Consider the following 21,864-nt stretch of genomic DNA (forward strand, 5'->3'; position numbering starts at 1 on the left):
AATTTGTAATGTCAAGGGATGAAATATATCGTGATATTTTCGACCGTATTTCACGCAGATAGAACACAACTAAGCATGAGTCAGACCTAAGCAATGTGAATCGAGTAACAGGTTGAGGTCTACGTGATGCTCTCTGCAAATTTTCAATTTTTCAACAAATCATTTATCCGTCTATCAATCCGTTACTTGTCGCATACTCCATCCACCTGTGTATGCAGCTGTCCGTCCGTCCGTCCGTCAGTCTATCTGCACGTCTACAAACATAATTGCGTGCATGTATCCATCTACTTATCTGTCGGTCAACATCTCTAGATATACCTACTTATATCATGATCTACGTGTATATGTATCTTCTTATGTCGACCTTTGTCCATATGTCTAATTGTCTCCATATCTGCTTCGTCTATATGTTTTTCTACCTGTATATATATATATACTAGTATATATGTATACGTCTATCTATCTAATCCTATCTATATATATATATGAGTATATATCTACCTTCGTGTATATGTTTGTCTGTATATCTATCTGCCTCGATATGAATACCTTTACCCACATATCTAAGTTACCCTACATCTAAGTCTATACATCTGAATTTACCTACGTCAGCTTGTTTATCTTAATCATATGTTCATCTGCACCTGCATATTTAATGGAATATACTCTTTCTCTCTCTCTCTTTCCCTGTGTCTCTCTCTGTCTCTCTCTCTATTTCTCTCTATCTATAGATAGATAGATAGATAGATAGATAGATAGATAGATAGATAGATAGATAAATAAACATACAGAAAAGTATATATATATATGAAAACATGTTGGAGAAGATCCGTGTCGTGTGATTATTTCAGAAACTTCTTCTTATATATATGTACTACTGTACGCGCGGTATTCTCATCACTTTCTTTATATATATATTATATATATATATATATATATATATATATATATATACTTTTCTGTATGTTTATCTATCTATCTATCTATCGATCGATCGTTCAATAGAGATATAGATAGAGATATAGAGTGAGTGAGTTTGGTTTTTCGCCGCTTTTAGCAATATTTCAGCAATATCACGGCGGGGGACACCAGAAATGGGCTTCACACATTGTACCCATGTGGGGAATCGAACCCGGACCTTCGGCGTACCGAGCCAACGCTTTAACCACTAGACTACCCCACCGCCCCCTAGAGATATAGATATAGATATATCATATATATACATATATATACCTATAGGTATATTTCTTTCTATACATATTATATATACATCCAGAAGTCTGCGCATGACATTTTACCAATTCGCCAGCTTTATTCCGCTTTATGACTTCATAAGTCACAGAAGGAATGGTACATTTGATGAGACAATGTAATGTCACCTTCATTGGTAATATACGGGCTTATCTCTGTGTGTGCGGTCTGCGTGTGTCTTTCTGTCTCTGTGTGTTGCCTGTGTGTGTGAACACGTGCACGTGTGTGTGAGAGTTATGTGTGTTGTCTGTCTCTCTCTCTCTGTATGTGCCTGTCTGTGTTTGTGAAAGCATGCATGCTTGTGTGTTTATGTTGGGGCCACTACACAATATGCATGAGTATTTCAATAAACAAAAAACAGCTTTATGTCTCTTGTTCCAGATTCATGCGAGGGGGGCTGCGTTCACTTCAGTCGGGGATGGGTGAGATTGTGGAGATGAGGGACAAATAAGACAATCAGGCAGCTAGTCGAATATTAATGGATTCCACTGCATTTACAACACATATAACACTAACAATTCAGGTCCAGGCCATTTAGTCTCAATATATTATCATCGGAGCCTACAAAATTAAAAAAAACACAATATACTTACATGTGAAGTCCATCGCTTGGCCCTTCCTATGAAATCGTTATACACACACAGTCTTCTTAACGTTTTATGAAGGTTTTATGAAGGTTTTGCAAGTGCTTAATCTTGATCTTGACCACTGACAGTGCTATTTCTGACCACAACGAAGACCATTATCCAGCAACGTGAAATACTCCACCACATCGACGTCGATGTTATCACGAAGCAAACTTGCTTCCCTTCACATTGTTTGCAACAGAACACACTCGAAGCCCAAGCTGTAAATATCCAAGTTTACTTGAACATAAGGCTTTGTGACCGTACTCTCTCACTGGTTAATTAATGGCAGGCTCCTGACTGAATGTCTGTCAAGGAAATGTGTAATAATTCAAGGGTGGTATTCTTTAATCTGTGTCTTGAACGTCGTGAAACGTTAAACTCCCGTACCGTTTACCGAAGTCTTGGATCGTTAGCAGATTCGTTCGATGTTCGCCTATTTGACATGCAACCTGACAACTCAACGCACATTCAAGTCAGTCTGGAGACGAAATGTTTACTGAATATTCATATGATGAAATGATATCAAAATTACCTTGATTCACAGGTGTTGAACGTTAATCCAAGCAGAAACACCTAGCACAGTATATCACAAAACTAATAGTTTGCCTGCGGGAGGCGACGAAAATATCCACAGGATGATGACAAACAGTCACATATGTCTCCAAAGGTAACGTGAAGTACTTAAGACTCGTGCCAGGCTGTACAAGTCCGGAAAGAGGCAACACTTTCTACTAAGAAAAACACACGAAGCCAGAGATGAGAGCCCTCAAATCTCCTTTCCGATATCCGCTCTCATATCAGACGCTGTGCCTCCAGTTGGTGCGACAACTCTACAGCACTGCCGCGGCAAGAATGGACTCGACGGAGACTCTTTAACGGCGAGCGTCGTTTCCAGATAGCCAATGCGCTCCGCACACCGCTCGCTGGAGTATGAGAGTGGACGAGAGCACTTGCTGGCTCGAAGCACCTGCAACAGAGGACAGAGCATGAGGAACGGCGTTCAGTTAGACATGTTTCCGCGGGGGTCCTCGCTTCCAACTGTAACAAATCACAGAAGCGGTGGAGGTGGGTCTATAGTATTAAACGCTGGTTTGATTTCCTGGAAAACTTGCTAACTCGCGTTCGCAATGTTCGAGAGTGGGTTGGTGGTGGACTGAAGGTGTAGTTTGTTTGATCTATAGTGGGACTTGTGACAGCTCGCGGTGCCGAGATATTAAAGCCGGTATTGCTAGTCAACGGATCCCGTTATCAATGCTTAACAAGCAATCGAAATCTGTCCTTTGTGGGTAGGCGTCGGGGCGTTATGGCCGAGTTGACCGTAGCGGGTTTTTATAGTCCTAAACATTGATCGTTAGCGGAACTGGTATCACGACACCATGGCTGATTCGCTCAACTCCCTGAGGGGATTACCTGACGCTGAAACAACTCGGACAGCGGAAATGTAATTTCGAGATTCACTGGTTCGTTTCAAAGGCAAACAATTAATGTTTTGGTGAAGAAGCGTGTTATAAAGCGTCGAAACACCCCTGGGACTTTGACCAAAGTCTTCCATTACGGTAACAGTTGCAGACATGTTGTTTTTCTGCGACGAGTATATGTACAAAGGTATACAAAAGTGGCCAAATCAACGGTTTTGATGACATTCGTGTTTTTGTATTGTAAAGTACAATGGCGTCAAGAGAGACTGATCTGCATTTACACGAACGTATATTTGCTTATTTTGTCCAAGATTAATTAACGATGTGATACGTGCACGTGTATGACGTGCATGTACGTGTGTGTGCTTTATTTGTTATTTTTGTTATATAACGTGAGGCGAATTCAGATTATTGTGGTAGTCAATATTATCTAAAAAGGTGCATGCACGTGTGTGTTCTGTATTTGTCAGTGTGATCATATAACGTGGATGAATGATGATTGTCGTTAACCATGTGCTACGTGCGCGTGCATGAACGTCATGCACGAGTGTGTGCTGCATTTGTTATTGCGGTTATATAACTTGAGGTGCATGGGGATTATAGCGGTGGTGAAGGTTTAACGAAGTGCGTACAGGTGTGTGTGTTTCATTATTAATTGTGGTCAGATGACGGGTCGCACTGAAGATGGTTGTGATATTCACGATTATTTTATCACGTGCATGCACGTGTGTGTGGTTCATTTGTCTTTGTGGTCATATAATTTGAGGTGACAAGCGTAGCAAGCCAGTTTTCTCATGTAAGCCCAATATGTTGCAAAGCTTTACATGTAGTTAGTATCAAGGGCTTGTCCAACCTTGTGAGCAAATATCATGTGTAAACCCGGGCTTTTTTTTGTAATGGTAGCTACGCTCCTGCGTGAATGGTGATTGTCGTGGTGGTCAAGATAATTTAACGAAGTGCATGCACGTGTGGATGCGTGTGTGCGTCCAGTCTACAGCCGATATTATATATTGTTTGTCTTCTGTAACATACAGCCGTTGTTCAACAAAGATACCCCACTCAGACATATTACACTCCCACAGAACCGAGATTTGTTTCCCCTTAATCCCGAGCACGGGCAGGGTATATATAGTCCCATTATGTCATATAAACACAGCACGGGATCAAAGATATATTCACTGTTAAAGAAAACCAAGTGACCTTTGGAATGTCTGGTATGAAATGTACATGTCCAAATGCAAAAGTTCAAGTACACAGTGTCATCGGATAAGTGGTCTTTGTTATCAACACGCTTCGTTTTGTCAGAAAACATCGGCTTCAAATCGATACTGAACGTGTATTGCTGTCCTTGAGGAGGCATTGAGGGAGGGAGTCTTCATCACGTGGTGAGGTGAAATAAAATCAGTGTACACTGTACAGTGTAGGACGACATCCCGAAATCTTTAGAAGACGGTAATTATTATCGGTACATTAACGCATGACAAAAATCCACTGTCAACGTAGACCCCTTAAACCTATAAATTCTCTTTCCCCTATACACAGCATTTCCGCTACACGCACCCTTTCTTCTACAGACAGGTACTTTCTTCCCCACACACCCTTTCTACTAAACCCATCCTTTCACCCTACACACACACCCTTTCCCCTACACACACACTTACTTTCCACTATACACACACTTTCCCCTACACACACTTACTTTCCACTATACACACATTTACTTTCCCCCACACACTTACTTTCCACTACACACACACCCTTTCCCCTACACACACACTTACTCCCCCCCACACACACATTTACTTTTCCCTACACATAACTTACTTTTCCTACACACACACTTACTTTCCCCTACACACATACACACACACTTTCGCCTACACACATATACACATACTTTCCCCTACACACAGTCTTTCCCATTTCACCTTGACTGAATGGATATAGTGTATACGGAAACAGAATAGTCCTATAAAGAATCCTGGAGCCCGTAACTGATACAGTATCGTTGACCTTGATAAACATATTTGTGAAGATTAATTCTGAAAAACATAACTTTTACCTACACACAAAAGTGTAGATGTAACTCAAATCCTGTTTTGGAATACAGTAGTAATTCAGAAACGACAAACAAAAACAAGTTATTATTCTTTGAATGAATGTGTTATTTTAAGAAGCCGCGTCTCGACAACGACCATTAAGGAAGCTCGGATTTCACGCTCTATTCTAAAATAGATATCGCTGTTTGTCAGTTGTTACAGTTGTTATTGAGTGTGTGGATGTGTTGTTTATCGCTTGTGATTCTCTAATTTACAAACAATAAAACAGCGATTTTAGAACTATTTAGCACAGTAGAGTTATGTCCCTTGGTCCTGTCAGGAACCGCTGGTCGTGGTTTTAATCCTCAATTAATAAGATAGTTTGTTGTTGTGAGCTTCAGCGAAATGGTAAAGGCCACTCACTTAACACTCCTGTTGTCGGACACTCTGCCTGTCAATGCTCTGTGCTTGAGCAGATGTTGTCAATTTGTTTAAACAAGAGCCAGCACGATATTGCCACATCTTGCATTGGTCCAGCAAAGTCACGACAAGGTACTCCTGAATATGACTTCGCACATTGCAGCCTTGTGTAAAGCGACTTCACGATCAAACGCTTATACCAGTTGGTAGGGGCGGTGGGGTAGCCTAGTGGTTAAAGCGTTGGCTCGTCACGCCGAGGACCCGGGTTCGAATCCCCACATGGGTACAATGTGTGAAGCCCATTTCTGGTGTCCCCCGCCGTCATTTTTTAGTCTTTTGTTTCTCGCCGCACTCAGCAATATTCCAAGCATTTGGCGGCGGTCTGTGAATAATGTAGTCTGACCCAGACTATCCAGTGATTGACAACATGATCATCGATCTACCCAACTGGGATACGATGACATGTGTCAACCAGGGCAGCAAGCCGGACCGACAGATCCCGTTAGTCGCTTCTTACGAGAAGTATGTGGGACCAATTCTAACCAGGGTGTTTTAAGGTCGCCCGAACACACACCGCAGAAACACACATCATTCATTTTCTCTCTCTCCCACACACAAGAACACACCACTCACTCTCTCGCACACACGTACACAACCAAACACACGCCACACACACATCCTTTCTCTCCCTCCTCTCTCTCTCCTCCCTCTCTCTTTCTCTCTCTCTTTCTCTCTCACAAACACAAAGGCTCTCTCACACACACATACCGCACACAAACACACCACAAACGCGATCTCTCTCTCTGACCCTGTCGCTCTCTCTCACACGAGAACAAATCACAGAAATACTTGCATCTCTCAATTTCTCGCGCGCGCGCACACACACAGACACACACAAAACAATTTATTTTTTTAAAAACAAACAACACACACACACACACTGCACTCTATCTTGCACACATACACCATAAACTCACTATCTATACAATGAACTCAAAAGAACAGGTCGTTCTAAGCACGTTTGTTGCAAACGTAGTGTCGTGGGTATCTAAACTAAATAATGTTAGGGATTGATGGCTGTTTGTAAAAGAATAATGTGTATTACTTACTCCTCCCCTACCCCCCTCTCTCTCTCTAGCTCTCTCGCTCCCTCTCTCTCTCCCTCTCTCTCTCGCTCTCTCTCTCTCGCTAGCTCTCTCCCTCTCTCTCTCTCGCTCTCTCTTCCTCTCTCTCTCCCTCGCTCTCTCTCGCACCCTCTCTCTCGCTCTCTCTACCCCCCTCTATCTCTCTCTCTCTCCCTCTCTCTCTCTCGCACACACATATACACACACTGCATTTACGTGTATGTTCATGGTGCCTGTCCTGGCCATCCTTGTCTTGATGTCCACATAACACCACATTTAAACCTCACCTCACCTTTTTCGTATCATTAACTGTAATCCCCAACTTGAATTAAGTAAACGTTATTGGCACAACAGGCCAAGAAAACACATGTTGTAAAAACAACAACAAGATTTTCACACGTTCTGAGTCAATAATGTTGGTTTAACAGAGCTTATCGGGATGGAATGGTTTCGTTTAAACCCCGATCTTTTAACTTTAATGTTCTTCAAAAGCATTTAAGGATACCTATAAAATGCTGAGTTTAGAAAAGGGCTTTGTTTTGGGTAGCTTTAATCCTGCGGAGAATGAGTTTCCACTCTTTCGTGGAACTAACACACTGTGAAAACGCATAATAGGCTTATGCAGGAATCACGCAAGGTGTGTTTTTGCCCCCAAGATTATCTCCAATCACAGCGGACAAACGAATGAAATTCGACCTCCAACGATGACATTGTTGTGTTTGATTGATCTGACGCCTAAATATCCTTAAGAACTTAGTCTGTGTATTGTTGCCATTTTGCCAAATATGACACAAAATCGAAAATGCATTTTTAAAAGGCGTTGACCCGCCCACAAGATTGCAAAAATGTCTGGCAATTGAAGGCGTAAGAACAGTGACAAACATTCCCGTTCGTCTGCTAGCTTATTGAATGTGTCACTCACACAATGTTTTGTGGCTTCCCCAATCCTATGCTTGTTTGATTCAAATCACCTTCGCCCTGTTTTAGTAGAATAATCTAGATAAGGACAAACCTTATGGATGAACAACTTCTTTATTCAGGTGGTGCGACGTTTCTATACAGATTCTTGTATCGGTGTCAAGCAGGTATGACAACGATACAAGAATCAGTATGGAAACGTTGCACCAAATCGCTATTATTGGTTTGCATTACAAAGGGGTAAGCGCAGTAGGTGAAACAGTGAAACAAATGCACGTGCGGTACGTGATGAGCGTTAACTTAGACCAGCCCTACTTGTTCTCGGTGTTTCATCTGATGTGCATAACCCCTGTAATACAAATCAATAATAGCGATTTGAAACTATGATCGTTTGTTAAACAACTTTTATCCTAAGTGAATAAAATTCTGAGATTTGAATCTTCAATTGGCAAGGTAAAATTATGAAGATTCGCAATCTTAATTTCGCTTTAATCGATTTACGTTTTTGCTTAGAGTGAAATTCATCGGTACGTTTTCACTGCAAACAGACTATAACTGCAAGACTGATATTCTATCTATTCTACTTTATTACTTTCTAACTACCGGGTATTGGTGGGTTTGGTGCCTCCTGCATGTGTGCTAATTGCTAAACGTAAAGACATCAGGTATATGGACATACTAGGCTGCTTGGCTACTGGTGGTTGTCCCCTGGAATTATTGTTTCCATGGCAAATATTCACGTCGACAGAAAGTGTGAAGAACTATGTAGCATATATAATACATGGACCTGATAACGATTCTACAACATGACGTCAAAGAAGGCCACAATATGGCTATAATAATAAGTCTAAAACAAGGCCTTAATAATAAGTCTAAAAAAGGCCTTAATAATAAGTCTAAAACAAGGCCTTAATAATAAGTCTAAACAAGGCCTTAATAATAAGTCTAAAACAAGGCCTTAATGATAAGTCTAAAACAAGGCCTTAATAATAAGTCTAAAACAAGGCCTTAATAATAAGTCTAAAACAAGGCCTTAATAATAAGTCTAAAACAAGGCCTTAATAATAAGTCTAAAACAAGGCCTTAATAATAAGTCTAAAACAAGGCCTTAATAATAAGTCTAAAACAAGGCCTTAATAATAAGTCTAAAACAAGGCCTTAATAATAAGTCTAAAACAAGGCCTTAATAATAAGTCTAAAACAAGGCCTTAATAATAAGTCTAAACAAGGCCTTAATAATAAGTCTAAACAAGGCCTTAATAATAAGTCTAAATCAAGGCCTTAATGATAAGCCTAAAACAAGGCCTTAATGATAAGCCCTAAAACAAGGCCTTAATGATAGAAGCCTAAAACAAGGCCTTAATGATAAGCCTAAAACAAGGCCTTAATAATAAGTCTAAAACAAGGCCTTAATAATAAGAAGTCTAAACAAGGCCTTAATGATAAGTCTAAATCAAGGCCTTAATGATAAGTTTAAAACAAGGCCTTAATGATAAGTTTAAAACAAGGCCTTAATAATAAGTCTAAACAAGGCCTTACTAATAGAAGTCTAAATCAAGGCCTTAATGATAAGTCTAAAAAAGCCTAAAACAAGGCCTTAATGATAAGTCTAAAACAAGGCCTTAATAATAAGTCTAAACAAGGCCTTAATAATAAGTCTAAAACAAGGCCTTAATAATAAGTCTAAACAAGGCCTTAATAATAAGTCTAAATCAAGGCCTTAATAATAAGTCTAAAACAAGGCCTTAATAATAAGTCTAAAACAAGGCCTTAATAATAAGTCTAAACAAGGCCTTAATAATAAGTCTAAATCAAGGCCTTAATAATAAGTTCTAAAACAAGGCCTTAATGATAAGTCTAAAACAAGGCCTTAATAATAAGTCTAAACAAGGCCTTACTAATAGAAGTCTAAATCAAGGCCTTAAGATAAGTCTAAAACAAGGCCTTAATGATAAGCCTAAAACAAGGCCTTAATGATAAGTCTAAAACAAGGCCTTTAATAAGTCTAAAATCAAGGCCTTAAGATCTAAACAAGGCCTTAATAATAAGTCTCTTAATAATAAAAACAAGGCCTTAATAAGTCTAAAACAAGCCTTAAAATAATAAAGGCCTTAATGATAAGTCTAAAACAAGGCCTTAAGTCTAAAACAAGGCCTTAATAATAAGTCTAAAACAAGGCCTTAATAATAAGTCTAAAACAAGGCCTTAATGATAAGTCTAAAACAAGGCCTTAATAATAAGTCTAAAACAAGGTAATAATAAAATCTGAAAAGGCCTTAATAATAAGTCTAAAACAAGGCCTTAATGATAAGTCTAAAACAAGGCCTAATAATAAGTCTAAAACAAGGCCTTAATAATAAGTCTAAACAAGGCCTTAATAATAAGTCTAAAACAAGGCCTTAATGATAAGTCTAAAACAAGGCCTTAATGATAAGTCTAAAACAAGGCCTTAATGATAAGTCTAAAACAAGGCCTTAATAATAAGTCTAAAACAAGGCCTTAATGATAAGTCTAAAACAAGGCCTTAATGATAAGTCTAAAACAAGGCCTTAATGATAAGTCTAAAACAAGGCCTTAATGATAAGTCTAAAACAAGGCCTTAATGATAAGTCTAAAACAAGGCCTTAATGATAAGTCTAAAACAAGACCTTAATGATAAATCTAAAACATGGCTTCATGAACAAGCCTGAAACATGGTCTCACTGACAAGTCTAAAATAAGGCCATAATGACATGTCTCTAACATGGCCTTCATAATTAGTCTAAATCATGACTAATTAACCATTCTAAAGGTGGCCTTGCTAACAAGTCTAAAGCAACGCATTTATAATACGTCTAAAGCCCTGAAAACAAGCGTTTAACATGACTTTCATAGCATGACTAAAAGAAGGCTTTTTCTAAAACAGACAGTATACGCCTAACTAATAAGTCTAAAGCACTGCTATATTAACAAGTATTAAACATGGCCTTATCACGAATATCTTGTTTTACCGCTGATGGAAGGTATTCATGTATTTGAGCAACACACGCTCTGGACTGATACACAAAACAGGTTCCCATCAAAGGAGGACGAAGAATTGAAATCAACCTTGCTCATCTTAACATATGTCACACACCATGTGAATAATAAATACCGATGTTCACAAGATTAGAACGACTACTAAGTTGAAACGGTAGATCCCAGCTGTGTTTATATTCTGGTTTAAGCTGCATGGAATATTGAATATCAAGCTCATGATACAGTGTCACCATGAATAATTGCATTAAGACCGGATTGATCCGTACAAAGCTGGAAAACATCACACCTTAAAACTACATACGAATGCATACGGGAATATACAGCCTTGGAAGTGTCTGTCAATTGTCGGGAACAATTTGGAATAGTATACCTGTCATCCATGTCACAATGACTTATATGGGTTTCTCCAATACATTAATAACTAATTCATCAGCACCTGCATTCATTTTCCACAAATGTGTGTTGTATTCTGCTATTGTCTGGCACACTCGACATCTGTTGGCGTCTTCTACTAATGTCTGACGTCTACTGCCATTGCTAGAAGTCTTCTACTCAGGTCTGACGTCTTCTATTACTGTCTGACGTCTGCTACCATTGCTAGAAGTCTTCCACTCTGGTCTGGCGTCTTTTATTATTGTCTGACGTCTTCTGCTATTGCATAACGTCTTCTGCTATTGTCTGACGTCTGCTAAAATTGCTATAAGTCTTCTACTCAGGTCTGACGTCTTCTATTATTGTATGACGTCTTCTACTATTGTCTGATGCCGGCTACCATTGCTACAATTCTTCTACTCAGGTCAGACGTCTTCTACTATTGTATGACGACTTCTACTATTGTATGACGACTTCTAATATTGTCTGACATCTGATACTATTGTCTGACGTCTTCTACTATTATCTGACGTCTTCTACTATTGTCTTTTGTCCTTTACTATTGTCTGCTGTTATGTACTATTATCTGAGGTCGTCTACTATTGTCTGACGTCTCCTACTATTGTCTGACGTCTTCTACTATTGTCTTTTGTCCTTTACTATTGTCTGCTGTCATGTACTATTATCTGAGGTCATCTACTATTGTCTGACGTCTCCTACTATTGTCTTCTGTCCTACACTTTTGTCTGACGTCTCCTACTATTGTCTTCAGTCCTCTACTATTGTCCGACGTCTTCCTCAATTGTCTCAACACCATCACACACCTACACGCACCTCCACACACCTTCACAAATCTTTACAAACCTTAACAAACCTTCAATGTGTTAAGCGGTTGTATTCTGCTATTGTCTGGCACACTCGACATCTGTTGGCGTCTTCTACTAATGTCTGACGTCTGCTGCCATTGCTAGAAGTCTTCTACTCAGGTCTTACGTCTTCTATTACTGTCTGACGTCTGCTACCATTGCTAGAAGTCTTCCACTCTGGTCTGGCGCCTTTTATTATTGTCTGACGTCTTCTGCAATTGCATAACGTCTTCTGCTATTGTCTGGCGTCTGCTAAAATTGCTATAAGTCTTCTACTCAGGTCTGACGTCTTCTATTATTGTATGACGTCTTCTACTATTGTCTGATGCCGGCTACCATTGCTACAATTCTTCTACTCAGGTCTGACGTTTTCTACTATTGTATGACGACTTCTACGTCTTCTACTATTGTCTGACATCTGTCTGTCTGACGTGACGTCTTTACTATTGTCTGTCCTTTACTATTGTCTCTGTTATGTACTATTATCTGAGACTATTGTCTGACGTCTTCTACTGTCTTTTGTCTGACTATTGTCTGCTGTCTACTATTATTGTCTACTACTGTCTGACGTCTCCTACTATTGTCTTCTGTCCTACACTTTTGTCTGACGTCTCCTACTATTGTCTTCAGTCCTCTACTATTGTCCGACGTCTTCCTCAATTGTCTCAACACCATCACACACCTACACGCACCTTCACACACCTTCACAAATCTTTACAAACCTTAACAAACCTTCAATGTGTTAAGCGGTGAGGTAGACCAGCGGGTTAGGCCAATGAAATTTGATTTACCATATGTTTTGGGGTGTTTTTTTTCACCTTTCGATTTCGTAAGTTTAAACCTCATTAAAGCGTCACCGTCTAAAGAATCCAAATATAGCTGAAACGTTATTATAATTTTGATTAACAAAACGATTTGCCATTCCGCGTCTAGACATGGTTTCAGCAAAACCATAAAAGCGGCAAATATTCTTACACTCTTACAAGTTGTCATGAAGCGAAGCCTTGAGACACGAACCCACTTCATAATTACCAATGAACACTGGCTTGTAATTAGAACGGGTATTGATTACCTCTGTGCTCGTCAGGTAGCGTGGCATGACTTGTAGTTGAAAGTTAAGAACAAACGCAGTGAGACCATTGAACACAACGACGTCTATGTCGTTCCTGACGGGGCGTAATTGTTGGAAGAGTATGTCATTAAGACAGCAGCCACGGACTTACTGGCACCTTGCAGAAAATTGTTAACCGGTGAATAGACGCAAATCTTGAGGGATAGGGATACTTCTCACTACAAAGGCGAAGATTTGTGCAAATTAGCATGCATGTGGCTTGCAGTCATTGCATTAGTAGCTTTAACCGCCTCCTCCTCCTCCTTATCATTGTCCTCGTCCTCCTCCTCATCCTCCTCCTTATCATTGTCCTCGTCCTCGTCCTCCTCCTCCTTATCATTGTCCTCGTCGTCCTCCTCCTCTTCCTCCTTATCATTGTCCTCCTCCTCCTCCTTATCATTGTCCTCGTCCTCCTCCTCCTCTTCCTTATCATTGTCCTCGTCCTCTTCCTCCTCCTCCTCATCCTCCTCTTCCTCCTCCTCCTCTTCATCATCATCCTCCTCCTCATCATCATCACCATCATCACCATCATTATCACCAACCTCCTCCTCCTCGTCCTCCTCCTCCTCATCATCATTATCATCATCATCTTCGTAGTCGTCGTCATCATCATTAGTAGCAGCAGCAGCATTGTCATTATTAACACACTTGCAAACAGTGGAATCTATTTTTGTTTTGATAGTCCACTCATTGATCTCTACAATCCTCGACTTATCTCAATGGCAGCATCGTTTAAACAACATATGACCAAAGGGCACCTTCTTCAGCGGAATCTCCAAGTTATCGGCAGGATGAAGAACACTCTCAAGTAGTTGTTTTACCGAAAAAAAGGAAAACAATTGGAAAAAGCAATTTTGTTTCAGACAGATGGCGCATGTTGGTATTTTAGATAGTCTTTTTTAAGACTGACTCTTGTTAAAACCACGACTTGCAATAGAACCATTCCAAACTGCGATCTACAGATGCTCAAGTCCACCGTGCAAATCCGGTGTATAGTCGGTCGTCAGCGATCAATGACTGTCACAAGATGCAACTGACGGGATTGTGTGGTCAGGCATGCTGATTCAGTCAAAACTGATGACAAATTTGATGGAATACTTAATGTCAGAATTCACGACAGAACTGATGAAAAATTGATGGACTACTTAATGTCAGAACTAATGATAAATTGATGGAATACTTAATCTCAGAACTGATAACAGAACCGATGACAAATTTGATGGAATACTTAATGTCAGAACTGATGACAAATTTGATGGAATAGTTAATGTCAGAGCTGATGACAAAAAAATGATGGAATACTTAATGTCAGAAGTGATGACAAAATTGATGAAATACTTAATGTCAGAACTGATGACAAAATTGATGGAATATTCAATGTCAGAACTGATGATGGAACTGATGACATAGTGCTGAAATAACTGATGTAATAACTAGGATATAAAACAACTGATGACAGGACTGAACAAATGATGACATAACTGATGACAAAATGATGACATAACTGATGACAAAATGATGCAATTCTGCTAAAGTATTTGATGTAATATGAAATGATAAAACTATCATAACCAGATAACTGGACAAACAACAATGACATAACTGATGACTAGTGGTGGTCCCATTTATTGAAATAATCGAAGATTGGTCGTAGTGAATGAACGACCAAGCAATCGATCATGTTTTCTCATAATCGAACACAAACAATTCTGGAACACTTGTTTGCATTAACAATATTTTTCACTTGGTTGGTTTTATCTATTACATTTCATAAGCACTACAAGCTTGTTCCAAGTCGTGATTGAATTCATCTTAAAAACACCAAGAAATTTATGTTCCTAACATACTAGTCATCCTTTAAAGATGTGAAATTTTGCCAAAAACACCCCACAAATAACATGATTTTTTCCTTATATTTTTGTGCATTAACAAATTTCATAAATGACGCTAACCAATTATTTTCGATGATTGATCGGCGGTAATGAACCAATCATCAATTATGAGATTTTAACCAATTCCAACACTACTGATGACACGACTGAAAAACTGATGACATATCATATGAAAAAACTGAAGGAATAACTGATGATAATAATGATGACAAAACTGATAGCAAAGTGATAACATAACTGACAGGTACATGAGGGTCGGAAAAATACCGTGACATGTAAAGCATCAAATACATGTATATCCTTATAGAGACCTTTGACAAGTGGCATCATGGAAAGTGGTTCAAAGTGTGCCCAGTTTTCGTTTGTTTTTATTTATTAGTGGCACAATATCAATAATTTTCCTCCTTCATGTCCATAGTTTCAATAATATTTAGTAAAAGCAACGCCCACTGCCATTTCCAAATTTGAGAAAATGCCCGAAAATATTGTTTAATCTTTAATCAGTCTAAATATTCATTACAAAAAGGAAAATGTGTTTTAACCCGCTTTTAGCACTTTTTCTGACATTGTACATGCTATTCTAAGAAATCATCCTTCCATATTCAGAGACATAAGTGTTTGACACACGCACGGAAAAACGAACGACGCAAAAATATGTGCGCAGAAACGCACGAAAAACACAAACCAAAGCCGCACGCACGCAAACCTCATTCCACCCTAAAAGTCAACTATAACACATTATACCCTTAAGGAGCTGACGATGGCAGGAATTACCCGGATAAAATACAATGATCAATTCAATTCTTGCGGTCACATTAATCAATGTTCCCGCCAGCATTATATTATCGCCCGAACGCACCCATCATGTCAATCGACACAGAGCATATCAAGATGTCGTTGTTTCAGCACCTGTAAGGAATGGCTTCAATTATGGATTGGCGTGTGTTGACCTCGAACACCGTGTCCTGATGGAAGCGACAAGCCTATAAAAATTCCGATAATATTGAACATCGAAGGTAGACGAATGCAAAAAGGCCCGGCACACATTCGTCAAGTCAAATCTGTTAACGCTGCTATCCAGCCAGGAAGTATTAAGGGAGGCCGATATTTGCCGATAGTTGCCTTACAACATAAGAATGTTGATAATTGCTGCACTTCGATTGCTTTTGCTTTGATTCCGGATTTTTTTCGCCGATTCGATTTTTTTATCTTTTCGAGCGCGAAACTGGATTTAAACGAAAAGGAATTTTGTAACTATTTCTGATGCGTGTAATGGGATATGGTGCGAAAACAAATTTGGGATTCGAACACACTATTGGCAATCACTGCAGATTGTAGTGTCTTAAACGACATTGTCATGAAAATCTCCGGCCCGAGGAATGCATGAACACTATCCGCCAAACGCGATTCACGTCAACAGAAGTACTATTGTCCGGCTAAACCCTGTGGGCAGTTTAGGAAGCCGTGGTCAGAGACGGATCGACTGCGGTCAGTTAATCAGTGGACCACCGCACACTTTCTCAAATCAGTGAGAACGCTGACAGCTCTCTTCAGCACCCCTATCTTTTAATTGCGTAGCTAAGGGGCGATAACTCTAGGTCGTTGCTAAGACTTGTTCAAGGAAAGAATTTTCACCAAGGAGGCATCCGTGCGACAACTATTATATTTCAGGAGTGAGAATCTTTGTTACACTTCAAGTGATAGTTTCTGTTGTTTTGTTGTTGCTTGTTGTTTTACGCTCCACTGGTCATTCAGGTTATCCATGGCGGTGGTTTGTAAATAATAAAGTCTGGACCAGCCAATCCTGTGATTGACATAACGAGCATTGGTCACTCAGGAAACGATGACCTGATCTCGTAGATCTCCTCCCACGACAAGCATGGGTTGATGAAGACAAAGTCTAACCGGATCTTCACATGTCGAACATTTTTAAACACGACTATGCATTGCACGACGTTCTTTAAAAAATATACAAATCACAGACATAAAATTGAGGAAACAATATTTGTTAACGCAAGATCATTTAAAAATCATGAGAGCATGTCTGCTTGAAACGCGAGGGGAAAGAAATACCTACGACCACAAGGTTCTGGTTACAGTAAGGGAGGCAACTCCGCACGACGATTCCCGTGCTCTTAATACATCCATTGTGTTATTTTGATATTTGTGTCAGTAAGCTGTGGCACATTGGACACAAAACACTTAAACGAACGCTGTTAGATGTGTTCCAGATTATATTGGTGTGGCATTTAATCCGATTTCTGAACAGAATGTCAGGTTCCGTGCTGCCCTGCAGAGGTTCGCGGGGATGTTATTGTGAGATTATCCTGAATAGCAACGGAAAACTACAAAAATGAAGGCAATTGGTTTCACGTCTCAGGAAGAAATGAACAGTTACGATAAATGTCACAAAGATGAAGAGGGCGAGTGGGCGTTGGTTTACGCGTCTCACGACCAAATTATGGCAATAGGGTTTGGAGTGAGAGCACCGGGGTTTCCTAAATGAAATCCATGTCTCAATACAAAAAAATTGGGAATCAAACCCAAATTATCATCGTGAAGAGAAAATACTTTACGTCCTGTGGTGTCAGTTTGTTCCATAGAAGCACAGAAATTGGTCTTGTGAATAAATGAATGTTGTTTTACGTAACAGCTCTGATCTTCAGGTTATATCATGGCGGTCAGTAAATATGGGACGCTGGACCAGACAATCCAGTGGGTGACATCAAGAACATCGACCTAAGGCCTCTGGATGACCTCATTGACAAGGTCACATTTAACCACTCGATACGCATAAGCAGCTTGATACAATGTGAGTTAGAATGAATGAGTTTAGTTTTACGCCGATTTTAGCAATATTCCAGCAATATCATGGTGGGGGACACCAGAAATTGGCTTCACATATTGTAGACATGTGGGGAATCGAACCCGGGCCTTCGGTGTGACGAGCGAACGATTTAACAACCAGGCTACCCTACCGCCCCACGGAAGTTAGAGAGTTAGATGGGACCTATTATGCCACGGAACTCACACGACTTTTACATGATGACGGAGGCGATGCTGATGAAGTCGTTGCCACAGATGACGATAGAAATAGCGGTGATAACGAATTTTTCACTTAGAGTATCTACTCGTTTCAATAAAATAAAATAATGATGAAAAATTATCTGTACTCACTTTAACTATTTTAATAACAGAACACACTGAAAAAAACGTTTTTCAAAGTTACGTCATTGGCTATGTTATGAAGCAGAAAAGTATGTAAATGCATGTATATTGTTCTCTAACTTGAAACTTATGTTTAGACGACTGCGTACATGGAGCAATAACTAGAATCAATTTACGTACGTGTCTGTATCTCATGAATATAATGTCAATCATTTCCTGCATGCTTCACTCTTTGTAAAGACTTCGACTATAACCCTTTACTTTTCTGGCATTTCCGCAAAAATATTGTTATTATTGATGTGATAAAACAAATACCATGCTGAATTAATATGATATAAATATAACACCTCCCGGACTCCGTTTACAAAGCGATCGTAACGCTACGACTGTCGTAACTTCCTTAGTTTAGCGCCAGACTTACGACAGTCGTAATGCTACGATTGCTTCGTAAAATGGAGCAAAGGTCCGTTTCACGAAGAAGGCGTGGCGCTAAAGTAATCGTAACCATACTAAAACACAGACTTACGTCTGTCGTAGCGCTACGATCGATTGTGAAACGGAGTAAAGGGAGTGATCGTAACTCTACGGAAGGTGTTAAGTCTTTGTAAAAGCATACAGTGACTCTTTTGTAAGAATGTATTTGTAGGTATCTGTTGAATGAATAAGCATTCTTTTCAAAAGAATCACCCATTCCCTTCTTGTGCACTGTCAGTTTGATAGCAATACTTCTCTGAATCTCAAGAATAATGATAAAACATCCATTTCCTAGCGTTTCAGATAACAGGATGTACTTGATTCATGCCGATCTTAACTTTACGTGGTCTTTTAATTCCAAGTTCTAGGAAACACCCACACGTTTGGCATTGAGGAAGTGTGTAAAGAGCGAAGGACGCAGAAATCATGTCGTAATCCCGCTCTCGTGGTGTGTAATCCTCTTTGACGTAATTCGATTACTTTAAATGGAGCAATGCACAGTCGCCAATAGGATTTATTTGACAAAGCCGATATGACATAAGACGTGTTATATTGACCTGAAGTCCGTTCTATGCTTTAACTTGGACTTACGACCTTTCGTAGAGATACGATCACTTCTCGCACTCCGTTTTACGAAGTGATCGTGACGCTACGACTGTTGTAAGATCGATGATTTAAGGCAGATTCATGTGTCAGTCTTAATGCTACGACTGTTTCGTAAAATGGAGCCTAGGTCCTTTTCACAAAGAAGTCGTGGCGCTAAAGTGATCGTAACATATACTAAAATACAGACTTAGGTCTGTCGTATCGCTACGTTCGATTTGTGGAACGGAAATCCAGGAAGTGATTGTAGTTCTAAGAAACGTCGAATGTCTATGTTGCGAAACAAAGCCATTAACGCAAGTGAATCGCATTGCGGAAATTGAGCATTTAGCGAGACATATTGCTGAGATGAGTTCGTAAAACTAGACCGCTTAACTGAAACGGTGGAGACCACCTGTACAGTGTACGAACACGTGTACAATGTACACACACGAAAAAGGTTCCTCATCACTGATTTTGGAGATAGTGTAGGAATAACAGACAGCTTAACTTGACAAATGCACAGAAGCAACTGCATATCGTAAGTTAATTCGTTTTCACTTTACTTACTGTATTAAAATTATTTAAATGGTTGGATAATTCCCTTGTTTAAATTAAATTAAATTAAATTAAATTAACTAAATATTAAAATTAAATTAAAATTAAAAATTAAATTAAAATATATTAATATTAAACGTGCGTCATCATCCCATAGTCACCCGCATCACTTCCTTATCCAAGAATAAATATTTTGATTCAATTCTGTCTGCATACATACAACTAGCAATGTTATAGTGGCAATTATTTCAACACGAGACAAATACCCGCTTCATGAATACTGAAACGAGAAACGCTGACGTGTCACCTTCGTCAATACGTCGGTAATTAAACCTAAACATCGCCCACCTTTGCAAATAAACGCTGATAAAGGTTAAACATGTACACCGAATATATAGCAAGCGGGCTGACAGGCAAGGTCGATATTCATTTTCTGACAACCGTCAAACATAGGCCTCGAATCTTTCACGAGACTTTAGCTCAATAACTTCATCGTAACGTTTATTTTTATTATCCGGTTAACAACCCGCCATGTTTCAGAATGTAAAGAGATAATTGCAATCAGCTTGGGACAAGTTCGGAGTAGAGACTGAACATTTAAGTAATTGCTACATCTTGTGAATACTAAAAATAAATTAACTACCGGGACGTACTTTCTGTTTATGCGTAATATTTAATTTAATTTTCGATCGACAAATATCACTTCAGTTGCATACATGAGGGAAAAACAATCTAAACTGGAGATGGAAACTGGAAAATAATAAAGGAACGCTTGATTTCCCCGTGTTCCTTTATTTGTTTCTCTCAGTATATAACATGGTACGGAGGTAGCTCGAAGGGATGGTGAGTTCCTTTTCGACCAGTTATATCACTGCCTGTGGGTGAGTGAGGGTGGGTGCGTGAGTGAGTGAGGTTTTACGCCGCTTTTACCAACATTCGAACAATAGCACGGCGGTGGACACCAGAAATGGGCTTCACACTTTGTACCTATGTGGGGAATCGAACCCGGTCTTGAACGTGACGAACGGACGTTTTAACCATTAGGCTAAACCACCACCACCATCCCACAACACTCCCCCCTCACGGCCTGAAGGCTTGAAAGTAGGAAAATCCGACACGTCACCGACGTTTATCAATTTGGTGAGATACATTAGTATGTATACTGGAAAGCTTAAACGCCATTGTTTCCTGAAAGATAACAATTTGGACTAAACAATACCAACAAATCTTGAAAATGTGCAATATTTTAATTTACAAAATGACACGAAAACATCAACAATGTTTTGTCAACAAAATGTATCCCTATGTACAACAATGGGGCTGCAGAGTTCACACATGGGAGAGGTGAGTGTCTCTCAGTCTGAAAATGTTCTCTGTCATCTTCAGACAACAAATCACTTGAAAAATGTTAATAACGTGCATATCCACCTTGTGCACGGATAACTGCTCTGACCCTCCTCCTCATGCTTGTAGTGAGTCTCCGGATTCGCTCCAGCGGCAGCTGCCGCCACTCCCGGCGCAAAGCTGCGTCCAAACATGCCAGGTCTTGCACAGGCGGACCCAGTGCTTGCACTCGAGGTACAAGAATGCCCCAGGCAGGCTCCAATGGGTTCAGATCCGGGCTCAAGGCAGGCCATGGAAGTTTGGTTACAGTGTTGTTGGAAAAACACTGTCACAAGTCGGGAACGATGTGGTCGGGCGTTGTCATCCATAAATACAGAGCGAGTAGCTAATGGGTGGTTGTCAAAATGTGGCACAAGAACAGGATCCAGAATATCCCGGATGTCGTGGTCGCCACTGAGATTTCCACGAACAGTTGCCAAGTCCAGTTTACAATCATGGGAGAGACAACCCCAGACCATGACAGATCCACCACCGTAAGGAATTGATGCTCTGACATTCTTAGGCTCATCGGCACTGTTCTTGGTCCTCCAGACTCACTCAATAAAAAGTGACTCTCATCCGACCAAGGCACCTTCCAATGCACCTTCCAAATGAGCTCTCTTGTGAAGATTGGTCAAGGC

At 39.8% G+C, this 21,864-nt stretch overlaps 2 protein-coding genes across 2 annotated transcripts in view; both read right to left on the reverse strand.

Moving 5' to 3' along the window:
- LOC124280255 (sex peptide receptor-like) overlaps window positions 1–21,864 on the reverse strand; it is a 128,988-nt gene that overhangs the window by 2,923 nt on the left and 104,201 nt on the right. The window contains exon 3 of the mRNA XM_046716149.1: window positions 1,845–2,847. The gene's annotated coding sequence lies outside the window, so the exon portion shown is untranslated. The remainder of the gene's footprint in view (window positions 1–1,844; window positions 2,848–21,864) is intronic.
- Window positions 2,647–21,477, reverse strand: LOC124280254 (nucleolin-like). Its single transcript, XM_046716148.1, has 4 exons — window positions 21,294–21,477; window positions 20,107–20,120; window positions 13,415–13,630; window positions 2,647–2,847 (listed from the first exon to the last, which is right to left on the reverse strand). Exons 1-4 carry the CDS (start codon window positions 21,475–21,477, stop codon window positions 2,647–2,649), a joined length of 615 nt encoding a protein of 204 aa, XP_046572104.1.

The sequence above is a fragment of the Haliotis rubra genome, unplaced genomic scaffold, assembly GCF_003918875.1.
Source record: "Haliotis rubra isolate DU_JTF1 unplaced genomic scaffold, ASM391887v1 Scf263, whole genome shotgun sequence".
NCBI lineage: Eukaryota > Metazoa > Mollusca > Gastropoda > Lepetellida > Haliotidae > Haliotis > Haliotis rubra.

Coding starts and splice junctions, on each gene's coding strand:
- LOC124280254 (XM_046716148.1), bottom strand. CDS start 21,477: ATGGCCTGCCTTGAGCCCGGATCTGAACCCATTGGAGCCTGCCTGGGG. Junction 2,848..13,414: donor ATAAGGAGGAGGAGGAGGCG/GTTAAAGCTACT, acceptor CCTCTGTTGCAG/GTGCTTCGAGCCAGCAAGTG.